The sequence below is a fragment of the Morone saxatilis genome, unplaced genomic scaffold (assembly GCF_004916995.1).
Source record: "Morone saxatilis isolate NCDOM2014 unplaced genomic scaffold, NCSU_SB_2.0 Contig4, whole genome shotgun sequence".
Lineage (NCBI taxonomy): Eukaryota > Metazoa > Chordata > Actinopteri > Moronidae > Morone > Morone saxatilis.
Genome location: NW_023339984.1, coordinates 17,193,345 through 17,205,955, shown reverse-complemented (window position 1 = coordinate 17,205,955; position 12,611 = coordinate 17,193,345). Strand labels below are relative to the sequence as shown.

The window sequence follows — 12,611 nt, the reverse complement described above, 5'->3', positions numbered from 1 at the left end:
TTTTAATGTTACTTTGTCTTTTAACAGTTGACTTTCTAAAGCCAGTGTTGGCTCAGACAGTGGTCAGATAAAGCTGCTGTTTACAGCAGATACTAAAATGTAAACAGCAATAATAGATTTTTAAAATGTATTTTTGACATAAGTTATTTGTTATAAATGTTGACAGTTTGATGGAGCGTTACGAGTCTCTGGGTCTGGTCGGGGAGGGCAGTTACGGTACCGTGCTGAAGTGCCGCCACCGAGACTCCGGTCGCCTCGTCGCCATCAAGAAGTTCATGGACTCGGACGATGACAAGACGGTGAAGAAGATCGCCGTGAGGGAGATCAAGCTGCTGAGGGTACCTGTCAATCAATCTATCAACCAATCAATCAATGAGTCACTGAGCGTGAGCCGTCTGGATGAGCTAGAAACCTGAGTGAACATGAACACAAAAGCAGCCTGTCAATCAAAACCCAGAACAACACAGAGTCAGATTCTTATAATTAAAACTTGACATGAGAGGAAACTTTGGAAGAACAGAAATTCTCAGCTGAGAGCAAAACATTATGAAACAATACAAGCTAAAGAATTTGTAAGACATTGCTGAAGGTTTCTTGTGCTTATTACAATAATCTCAGTCTTTAATATGTATAAATTAAGATATTTAAAATGTAAAATAAATACAGATAAGTAAAAAAAAAAACCCTAGTTTGTAGTTACGATAGATCATTTTATAAATAAATCAAAACAATGAAATAAAACAATAAAAATGTAAAAATAAAATTCAGTTTTGTAAACAATTACAAGTAGAGGTTTGGAGGTTTAAGATTTCTAAAAAGTCCAAAAGGTGTATTGATTTTAAGGATGTATTCAAATTCACAAACACTTATTTTTCTGCTCTCATCTTTTCAACCATCAAGCAACTGCGTCATGACAACCTGGTGAACCTTCTAGAAGTGTGGAAGCGTCGCCGCCGCTGGTATCTGGTGTTCGAGTTCGTGGAGCGAACGCTTCTGGATGATTTGGAGCAAAACCCGAGCGGACTGGACCTGAACACCAGCCGGCAGTACCTGTACCAGATCCTGAGGGCTGCAGCCTTCTGCCACCAGCAAAATGTAAGCCCTGTGTGTTTGTGTGGAAGTACGGACACTGAGGACATCCGACATGGCTACCAGAGGAGGAACATAACATGGCTTCTGAATTTTTATCCCCTCTTTCCTTTCAAGATCATCCACCGTGACATCAAACCAGAGAACATACTCATCTCTCAGGGAGGTGTTGTTAAGCTGTGCGACTTTGGCTTTGCCCGGACCATGACGTTGCCCGCTGAGGGGGCGGTCTATACTGACTACGTGGCCACTCGCTGGTACAGAGCTCCTGAACTGCTGGTGGGAGACACCAAGTATGGCAAGTAAGTCTTAGCGTGAACACCTGAGGATGTGTTAGTGTAGATTGTCTGTTGATATAAATGTTAACAGGTTATTTATGTGTGTCTCTGTGTGTTTAGACCAGTAGATGTGTGGGCTGTTGGTTGTCTGTTAATAGAGATGTTAACAGGTCAGCCTCTGTTTCCCGGAGACTCCGACCTCGATCAAATTTACCACATCGTCACGTGCTTCGGTAAGCACTCAGGCAAAAACATTTGTAAGATAACAATTACTTTAAACCCTCTCAATATAATTATACTCTCTAAGTTCTCCCTTTTTTCTATAATAGGTAACCTAACAGCTCATCACCAGGAGTTGTTCTACAGGAATCCCGTCTTTTCTGGAGTCAGACTGCCTGAATGTTCTGGCAGAGTCCCACTGGACCAGCGCTTCCCTACAATCACAACCACTGCCCTGAACCTGGCACAGGTACAGTTAAATGATACAATACAAATATTTCTATAAACATACAGACATGTGGCAAAGGCTTCCATCCAAAGTTTCTTTAAGGAATAAAATGACTGAGACTTGAACAGGATGGGATTTTTTTAGCTATTCCTGTTCCATTACCTTTTGTTGCCAAACATATTTTCATCAGTCCCTCTGATAGTGTGGTTTTCTGTCCATATTATCTTCTTAATATTCAACAACTACAGTTCCTATTAGGGTCTGACATTGCCTCTTTGTCAAACACCTGTGGTGTTGTAGTAGAGGCTTTGGATAAAACATTATGTTAATGTTGCAGAAAAATTCATGCCTGTACAGCTTACCGGACACATCCTATTAATATGATGAACCTGTTCCTGTTCTGGAGAGTTGAGGCTGAAACTGTGGCAATAGGACAGTAGCATATCCTGAACAGTTGTCGTCAGTGTGTGGGTTTACAGTAAGAAAACACTAGGTACGGGTGTTATGGTGTGTGTCCTATGCCACTCAACTTAGGCTTTCTATAGTCAAACACTGATTCCTAAAACACCACCAAGTCACACATTAAATTAAGTAAAACCACCTACTGAGCGCTGAATGTCTTGGGGATATATTGACTTTGAGAAATTGGGAATCTTTAACATCAGCTACTAAAGGATCTGCAGCTTGCATCTTCGCACTTATCTTGGCATTTTAATTTCTTCTTCTTAGTATTTTTATTCACTTTGAGATCCTAAGTTAAACATACCAGAAGCTGTTATACCTTTGTGTCTTTCAGAGTTGTCTCCAGATGGATCCAGAAAGACGTGCTCAGTGTTCAGAACTGTTAGAACATCCTCTGTTCACGCAAGATTCCTTCCACATCAGGTATCTCTGTGTGTTCACAGTTTAACAGTTTTACATTTACTCTGTAATGTGTGGTTTATTTATACAACTATGCTACAGATGTATCCTCAAGAGCTTATTGTATCTACAACCATGTTGACTTTGACCATGGCTTTTATCTACATGAACTTGTCTTCAAGTTCTGCCCTTGGAGTAGGCAAAAACTTAATATGTGTGTTAGCCAGACTTTGCAGTAGTAGAGCATTAGTGATGCTAGGAATCTAACTATAAACCTTTTCAATATTGATTCAATATTGATATTCAAAATCAAGTTACTAACTTGCTGCACCTACGTATCTATGTTTCTAAACAGAGTTTTGGACGAGCTGAATGCTAAGATCCAAAAAGATCATAGAGAAAACTCTACCCTTCCCAAAATAGCCAAAACCCAAAGACGAGAAAAGGATGAAGGGGATGACCGCAGAGGCAAAGACAAGAAACAATCTGAAGACATGGATCAGAAAGTTGACAAGGAAAAGGAGAAGAGGGACAAGGAGGGCAGAGAATCAAATACACCGAAAACAAAAGGCAAGCAGCCAACAAAGCCGCCTAAAACCGTTCGGAATATTTCAGAACCTTTGGTGTCCACCAAACAGTCCAAAACATCAGGCACCAAGACTGCCGATAATGCAGCAAAAACGACTGTGGCCATAAGAAGTAAACTGGCAAAAACTACTGGTGTGGAGCTGAGAAAGGAACCTGAAAAAACAACTATAACCCTTACTTCCAATTCTTTGGAGGCTTCCAAGATTCCAAGCAAAATTGAGGTTGCTACCCAAACTATTCCTTCTGTCGCCAAGCCATGTAAGACAACTACTACTTCAAAGCATCCGACCAACCGCTCAAACATGGACACCGAGCAAAGAAGGACCTCTGACAGTCCAAAAGTCTTACCCTCAAATCCCAAGCCATTTAAGACTACCTCAAACTCTGGCCCAAAAATCAACAAAAACATCACCTCTTTGACCACCAGCTCGTCAAAGATTCTTACCTCAGATCTTTCAGCGCAGTCCTCCACAGTTTTCATAGAGGCCAGTCCTACCCACAGCACTACAATACCACCTAAAGGAACCCTCCAAACTGACTCATCTTCAGATACTAAACCCACAAATGACACCACCTGTGTACCCAATCAATCTTCCAGGTGCCTTACAACAGACAGAGGACTTACAGAAGTATTGATTGCAAACAAAAATCAGCAGGGTGATTTTAATGCTTCAAAAAAGGACATAAAGGAGGCTCACGGATACTTGAAGAAGAGCCCAGTGACCAAAACCGCTGAGATATCCAGTGCTTCAGGTGGATATTATGAGGAGAATCTTGGATCTTCTGAGCCCTGCAGCATCAATGAGCAGAGTACTTCCAAGTCCAAGATCACCACAGAATCCAGATCCCCCTCAACCTCCATGCCGAGTGAAATCCCTAAAACCAACACATCAGTAGGGACTGTCCCGAAAACACTGAACGCCTCAGATAAAGAGAACAGAGAGGATTTGGCATTTTCTGTATCCAACAATGCAATGACCAATTCTTTGGTACATCAAATCTCAAAGGTTTCTAGAAGCTCAAATAGTGAGCGAAAGAACAGCAGCAGTGAAGCTGAACCTAACATGAAATCCTTGAAACCACCTCACTCCAAATCTTTGATCGGAGAACCTAAAACAAAGCTTGGGTCTTTTAGCAACCACACCAAGTCCAGCGCAGCAATGACTCAGAAAACTTCTACAGAGGCAAGGAAGAAAAGAGACAACCCAGAAAGGAATATCACATCAAATATATCCACATCTGCAGATTCAACTTCATTCACTTCTACAGATAATTCAGAGCACAAAGCTATGTCAAGAAGCTCTGTATATTACAACATGGACACTGCATACGTTAATGAGCTGGATTTCAGTTTACCCCATTCCTCTCCACCTCCTCCTCCTCCTCCACCCTCGTCTACTCCACTACTCCTCCCTCCATCTTCCACACCCCTTATTCCCTCTTTCTCTGTCATCAGTACCAACAGCCCAGCCCCTAGCGATCACCTTACCCTTGGTGCTGGTTTCCATCCTGGGGCCCACAGCCTTTGGTAAGTTCTCGCAATGCAGTACCAATCTGAAACAAGTGTAAACCTATCCTGATGTTACCCACTGGTTTGTGGAGAACTGTTTTGAAGTATGCCGTATTTTCTGAAAATATTTTATGTGAGAAATAAGCAATGGAACAGAATCTGGATCCATATCTGATCAGGACTGCCTAGTTTGACAGTTTGATCTGAATTTGGTGCATTGAGCTGAACGGACTCACTGTCAATCACAAGGTAGCCCAACCCTAAAGCATACCCTGCATTATGGTCTATTCTACTCTAAATGGGACCATCATTTGCTTGAAACTAGCTAGATTGAGACCATAAATTCATTAGGAAACTGTTAATAGAGTTAATAAATTAAGTCAGAAGGGTCATTTCTCCATAGGACTCAATACTATCAGCTTCTTTGTGTGTCCAATGGAGCTGCCCTCTGCTGGCCATTACCTAGAATGCCTGTTTACAATACTTCTGCGTTGGTTTAGGTATAGCCTGAGTTTTAGGCCCAAAATTAAAAGTGTGTTTCCCAAAATCATTGCAAACTGCGCTGGAATCCTCTAACCTGGGTGACTGCTGTTGTTTGTCTGTGTATCACAGGTGTTTAGACAAACCAAGGCATCACGGTGGCATTTACAGTCGACAGGCCCAACAATCTCTGTCCAGCCACATTACAGGATCACTCACAGCACAGGTAACAGTTTGTTTCACTTGTTTACAACTGAATCATAACGGAGAATGTGCTCTTTCAAAGTTACCACTCTTGCTTCAGGTGTCGGAGAAGAGTCTGATGTGCGAGCGTTCCTTCCTGTCTGACCGCTGTAACCACAGCGGCGGCATTACAGTGTCCAAAAAGAAGTCAGACATCCATTTCCCAGATTTAAGAACCTCAGTGCTGCCAGGGCTCCGAGGAAGAGAAGGTACGTACACAACACTACCTACAAACTTCACCATAGTACCTACAATTTAGCTAATCTTAAATATAACGTCAAATCAGTAAGAAATGTTTTAGCACTTCTCTCAGGTCAATCAGCAAATTTTGAGAAAGGATATTAACTTACACACAAAAAGCAACCAAATAACAAAACATTTCACTGTTTGTTAGCTATGAATCAATGACACGGTTTTCTCACATTTTTATGAGTGCCTCATCAGTTGCATATAATATATATTATGAGCCAGAAAAATATCCTCACTCAATGTCTTCACATTAAAATGTCTATTTTATCCCACTATCTGAGCATCAAACTAGACTTTCCTCCAATCTAAAATATGTATAAAAGTAGTGATTGTTATCCAATACATGAACTAAATACAATTATTAAAATCATGAAGAATTAAATAAATATGCAATGTGTTTCAGGTTAAGAACTCAAACTAAAGTGCATTTTGTGGTGTAAAACATGTAAAAGAGTGTTGTTGTTTCTGGGTCTCACTACACACAAAATATTTATTAATACTTTATTCATACTACATAAAGTGATACCTCCTTCGATGTTTTCTCAGGTAAACACACCAAAAGCACTTCCAATGATCAGAGGAAAGAGAAACAGCTGGTTCCCTCCATTCCTCCATCAGAACCACAGCATCACGGACACAACAGTACTGATTCACACTCAACATAAAAGCTTTCAGATATTCACCTCTTTACTTCAATGTGACTGCGAAAAAAAGTGAATGTGTTGGTAGAATAACTGGTCTTGTGTTGAAGTCAGAGTCGTGTTTGATTATCACTCATTTCCTTTTAGCATTAGCAGTGGCTACATGTTGGTAATATAAAGAACCAAGCGTTCCATTTATACTTATTTGTCAAATAGTAAACAAAATAATGATGTAAATACAAGAATAAAAGGTTGGCCTATGAGCATCTTTAGTCAGAAAAGAGACAGATAATGTATGAACATTTTATTAATGACAGTTAATCAAAGGTTGTTTTATTATGTTACACCATTTTTAAAGCAGCAAACAGGTTGTTCACATGTGAATACATTTTAAATAAATTACTAAACAGCACTTACAGCAATTGTTTTATGTGTGTATTATATAAATAAATAAGGTTTTTAAAAAGTAAGACTGGCTGTGTTGGTTTGTAGCAGCAGCAACCGCTGTACACTTACATAGACTTACATACAGACAGCTGAATATACAAAATATTTACTGACATTACCACAGGGATGCCGGTAACTAGTTCACTGGCTACTAAATTCCATGGTAATTCAAACAGGAATGCTAATGTGTCAAGAAACTGTAAATAAAACCTTCCATGGCATTAAAGATTAAAATGCCACGGTACAATTTTAAGACTCGTCACTTGAGTCCTCTGAAGAAAACGAAGCTATTTTCCATCTTTTCACCTCCGTCCTGCTCACTCGTTTCTTTTCATCGCTCTCTGATGTACTGTCACTTTTGTGAGGCTGCCCTCCTATTGGCTGAGAGAGAAAAGTGTTAAATCCTGGGAGAGAACCAGCCGCATGTTGTCTGCTGTTGGCCAGGAGGTAGTGGAGGAGGTCGTGGATAGACTTTCTGTCAGGGACTGGTGCTGCTGGAGCTGGCTGTGGTTTCTTTGGAGGCAAAGGTACGGCTGGCTTTTTGGTTGTGGTCACCACCTTTTTTTGTGGGGAAACGTCAACATTTTACACACAATGAAGGGAAAAAGTTAAATCATTTAAATTAAAATATAAAGAAGTCAAATCAAATAGACAAACAAATAATAGTTAAGAAATACAGTTACAGTACATAAAGACCAGCACAGAAAAATAATCAATTAAAAATGTCACCTTGTTGGTTGTTGGTCTTGTTAAGAATCTTAACAAATATTTGACAGACATTTATGGTTCACGTTTTTGTAAATTACAAAAATCACACACTGAACACATAACTAGAATTGTGGATTGTGGCTTTTTAATTAGCTGCTTGTTAGCCTTAAAAACCCTTGAGTGTTGGTAACTTTGGAGGATTTAATAGGTTCTAACTAAAATCTGAAAAACGTAGAATTTCTCTGTGAAGATGCTTTAATGTAAGACAACAAACATGTGAAAACTACATATTTTCCGACAATCTCCTATTGTACAGAAAACTGCTCATGGTGTAATTACCTTCCTGGTGATGGGTGTTGTTGTTGTTGTTGTTGTTGTGGTTGTGGTGATTTCAGATGGTGGGTCAGTGAAAATCCTGCAGGTGTCCACAGCAGAACCATCAACCTCTGGAAGATCAAAATCCGGCAGAAAGGGGAAGGACTGAGCTGATGAAGAGATGTTAGAGGTCGTTAATTTTATTTTTTGACTTTCTAAGACATTTAACAGGTCTAATAGTGCAACATAATTATTTTGCATTTGTTTTTACAGTTGACATGTGGATCCCAACCATGGGGTTGTTAAAGTTTCACGGGATGTTGCAAGGACTTGATTTTAAAGGGTGTAAGAAAAAGTTTTATTATGCTCAGCATTTTATTCATTTCTGTTAAAAAAAATGAAATTAATGTTTTTAAAGCTCAGATTATCAGTATAGCCTTCACTGTCTGATAAACAACTACACAGCTAATAGTACAATGATAAAAATTCACAGAATCTGCCAAAAACAAGTCTATTAAGTCTGTATGATTGTTAAAAATTATAATACAGACAGAGAATTGAATAAAAACATCAGGAAAACTAAACCCTAATCAATATTAACAGCAAATATTCTTCAAAATCAAAATTCATCCAAATCGCTGGTTTTACACAAACTTTTCAAATTAAATATCCATAAAAAAAAACAGTTTACTCAATTCTGACCACTGATACAGACTATGCAAGTAAAGGAACAGAACAATAATTAATATATTTATTGATAATAAATCCATAATAAGACCACATTTGCTTTTTTAAAAACGTTGTATCTGGATAAGTTTAGCTCTTCCACAGCGAACAGTCTGCACCTGTAAGGTCAACAGGTGCTTTATGTGCGTGTCTGGTGTACATTAAGGCGTCTGTGCTGCTATCTGATCTGTCAGTCGTTGTTGCATATTTCATGATGACAGCTTTAAGGTGTGTTTTTTCTTCTTGTCTTTTGTCGGCAGTAAAGCTGCCGTGAAGACTAAATCTGATAAGAAATAATCACCAATTAGGTCCAATTATGGCAACTAGATTTGTTTTTATCTTTAACTTTTTGAAATACAAAAACAGGCGTATTCGTACTCACCGTGAGTGAAGTCAATGCTCTGAAATCTGAGGAGGAAGAGGAGGAAAAAGACTGTCAGCCTGCAGGACATGGCTATAAATGAAGAGAAACAGCTAATTCATAAAGAAATATTCGGGGAAATTTGAGAAGATTGAGGGAAGAAGAAAGTGAAAATGGAAAGCAGGAATAAGAAAAATGAGTGTTGAAAGGACAGACTGCAGACTGACTGAAGAAGAGCTGAGATGAGGAAGCTTGATGGAGGGTAGAAATAAGGGAGGTGAAGAGGAGGAGGGAGGAGAAATGAAGGGAAAAGATGGATAATGTCTAGACTGAAAAGTTTTGTCTGAGCAGATCTGACACGGTTTGTGGTTCTGAGTTGCAACAGAGTTAATCCTCGCTGCTTTTTTTAAACTTTATTTATTCAAGGAAGGTTTACGGAAACGCCTGGCTTTACAGTAACACGTGTTTAATACTGTCTTCACTTATTTACTGTTTTCCTTTCCTGTAAATTACTTTCAAGTTTATCATAATTAGGAATTTTTGAAACATCATCATGACTTCAGACAGAGGTAGATTAAAGCAATCCAAACCAAAATTACAAATATCCTGATTTTATCTATTCTATCTTTATCTATTAGCTCTATCAGTTGGTTTTTTAAAATGCGATCTCCAGTGGGCATTTTAATATTTTAGAAAACGTTCTCTTAAATGTGCACTTGATGTCCACATACATGATATTGTGCCTAGAGACAAAGAGTTCTATCTATACAGAAGACTCATTTTTTTTTCTTATATTGCAATTTATAACTAGTTCGTTCGTAATAATTAGGGAAATGTAAGATCCGACTGTTATTTCCTTCTTACATTAAGACTGTTTGGCTGCAGTTATGTGTGATTTAAACGTACATTTCTGTACTTAATTTTACAAGAAGGCTAACCGATAAGTTTGCGAAAACGTAGTGCTTTCACCAGTAATGTTGAAAAGGTTAATGAAGTTTAGGCTAACATTAGCTGTGCTGGGCTTTTTTTAAAACGTTACCTGCAATGCCCCAAAAAATAGAGTTAACTAATGAAGTAATTATGGTCGGAAGCTTGTGTAGATTATAGATAAGCTTTAGCCAAACATGCAATAATTTTCAGTATATTGAGCAGATAAACACATTGTTTAATACATTCCTTACATGTTTGCTTGTGTTTCTGGTTTTGGAAACACAAAGAAATACCAAACTAAAATATTCTGAGCATTGCTGTTACAGCATCAACATGTGAAGAAATTATTTTTTCAAATTATTCACATCCAGTAGGTAGTAGGTAGTTTTATAATGTAAACTGGGAAGATTTTAAAAAAAATAACACAATAAATCAGTTTTCAAAGCCATTAGCATTTGCCAACCAACCGAATAATGTCGGCTATCATTTGATTGGCTGTTGCTGTCGGGGTTAGGGTTAGTTCAGCAAATTATAATTTATCAGTAAAAACAACAAAGCAGCACAACATCAAACTAACTTTTTGTTTAGTTTCAAATTTGTTTAGCTACCAAATTATTTTACCAGATGTCTTTCCAAAGTGATGTTTTAACACCAGCATTACCACCAATAATGTTTGCTTTCATTGGAAAAACAATATCTAATTAAAGATTTTGTATGTTATCAATGATATCAATGTTTTTACTGTAGCTTTTACTAAATGAACAGAAGTCAGTCAAATGTTTTCCTTTCTGTTTTGAGTTGAGATAAATACACTTTGTTGACACAAAGAGACTTCACTTCTTCCACCTGGAGTTTCCCTGACAGTTTCTTTTTTAAATCCCTTTTAGTCTTATACTAAACCTCTCAACAGCTTGAGTAATTGTTTCCATCAGAGATCAGTGGAGCATTAAACCTCTAATCTTAATTTGATCTACTGTATATGATGATGCACCATGAGGTTACGGCTCGTCTGGGATCTAGTCTGGAATTCAGTTACCTGCAAACATGATGATATTTATGTTTGAAGGGAGGTCCAAGTACAACAAACCTTTTCCCCTTTCTTCAACTTTAAAATATGCACCATTTTATTCTGTCTGTTACTTTGGCCTTCATGCAACGATTGGTGACAGATTTTCGTGAAAAGCTCCATCGTTTGGTTGATTTTGTAGAGATAAACCTGTTTTAATTAATTATCTCAGCTGTTGGGTCGATGCCCAGTTTATGGAAACAGTTACTCATTCAGATTTCCCGTGATACACACCTACAAACACAACCCTCCAGCCATTACTAGCGTTACTCAACTGGAACCTGAGATTTCCAAACATCATGCCGGGACTGTTATAACCACGGTTGCCATGGAAGCGGGTGTCTGCTTACATACACACACCTACTTTACAGTCAACCGTAGCACTGTAATCTCGTGTGTGTATGTGTTCATGATCCTCTCCCATTATCTTGTCATATCCAAACAAAAGGCACATTGTTCTTTTAGCTAGCAGCTCTATTGCATTGGATGACAACCACTTTGGTCCAGACTGAAATATCTCAACATATGCTGGATGGATTGGCGTGAAATTTGGCAGAGCCATTTGTGTCGCCCAGGTGATGAATCCTATTGACTTTGGTGATTACTTCACGTTTACTTTGGCGCCACCGTGAATTTTAAATTCAGGATTTCCAGTGAAATATCTTAACAATTATTAGATGGATTACTGTGAAATTTGATTCAGACATTCATTTTGCCTCAGGATCAATTGTAATAACTTTAGTTATCCTTTAACTTTTCCTCTAGCGCCACCATCCAGTCAGAATTTGTCCAATACTTAGTTGGTGAAGCTGGGGGGTTTTGCATCTGCGAAAGTTCTATTACTGTGAAAATATCGACATCTATAGGTCCGCCTTGACATTCTCATGTCACCCATAGTAACATCACGAAAGAAAAGAAAGAAAGAAAGATCACACGTTCTCGATTTGACGTGCATCTCTCAGGTGGCTGTGGTGCAGAGGCAGAGCAGGTCGTCCCCTAATAGGAAGGTTGTTGGTTCGATCCCTGGCTGCCACATGTCGAAGTATCTTTGAGCAAGATTCTGAACCCCAAATTGCTCCAGATGCTGTGCATCGGTGTGTGAATGTGTTAGTTTCTGTCCGATCGCTGTGTGAATGTGTGTGAAAAGACATGTAGTGTAAAAGTGTCGGAAGACTAGAAAGAAACTTGCTATACAAGTACAGGTCCATTTACCATTTACCATCTATGCGGCCATCATATTGCAGAAGTCACATGTGCATCTACGTGAAGGTCAGATCTACTCGTTAACAATATAGTTTAAGATTAAGACAAACAAAATCAACTGTAACTTGCTTAATTCTGAAATTTGGTTTGTTATAAATGTGAGAAACTGAACATGGTCTTGGTTACATGCAGGAATTAATTCATTTACTGGGGACGAAACTAATGAGCTCTACATCATATTTCATGAAAATATGATTAAATTAAACTCATAGAATTAAGCAAGTTACAGATGATTTTGTAGTTAAGTCTGTATCTCGTATCGCAATATGGCGACTGCGCAGACGTATAGTGGCGAATCCTGGAGACCTGGACAACCATCTATGTTTTCCCCAAACAGATTTTTAGGCATTTTATTATTTCAACTGGCTTGAACAATAATTTATATAGCTTCTGTAAATTGGGAGCATG

General features: G+C 38.5%; 1 protein-coding gene across 1 annotated transcript; it reads left to right on the top strand.

The window, feature by feature from the left end:
* Window positions 1-170: 170 nt before the first annotated feature.
* LOC118338207 (serine/threonine-protein kinase BUR1-like) lies at window positions 171-6,476 on the top strand. Its single transcript, XM_035675468.1, has 10 exons — window positions 171-338; window positions 901-1,095; window positions 1,207-1,391; window positions 1,488-1,600; window positions 1,697-1,836; window positions 2,612-2,700; window positions 3,032-4,792; window positions 5,387-5,480; window positions 5,559-5,706; window positions 6,293-6,476. Exons 1-10 carry the CDS (start codon window positions 171-173, stop codon window positions 6,409-6,411), a joined length of 3,012 nt encoding a protein of 1,003 aa, XP_035531361.1. The 3' UTR covers window positions 6,412-6,476.
* Window positions 6,477-12,611: the final 6,135 nt, after the last annotated feature.

What these genes read in the sequence shown, in the direction of transcription:
- LOC118338207 (XM_035675468.1), top strand. Translation starts at nt 171, where the DNA reads ATGGAGCGTTACGAGTCTCTGGGTCTGGTCGGGGAGGGCAGTTACGGT. An exon ending in CCACATCGTCACGTGCTTCG is followed by an intron (nt 1,601 to 1,696) that starts GTAAGCACTCAG and finishes TTTCTATAATAG; the next exon opens with GTAACCTAACAGCTCATCAC. An exon ending in CCTGGGGCCCACAGCCTTTG is followed by an intron (nt 4,793 to 5,386) that starts GTAAGTTCTCGC and finishes TGTGTATCACAG; the next exon opens with GTGTTTAGACAAACCAAGGC.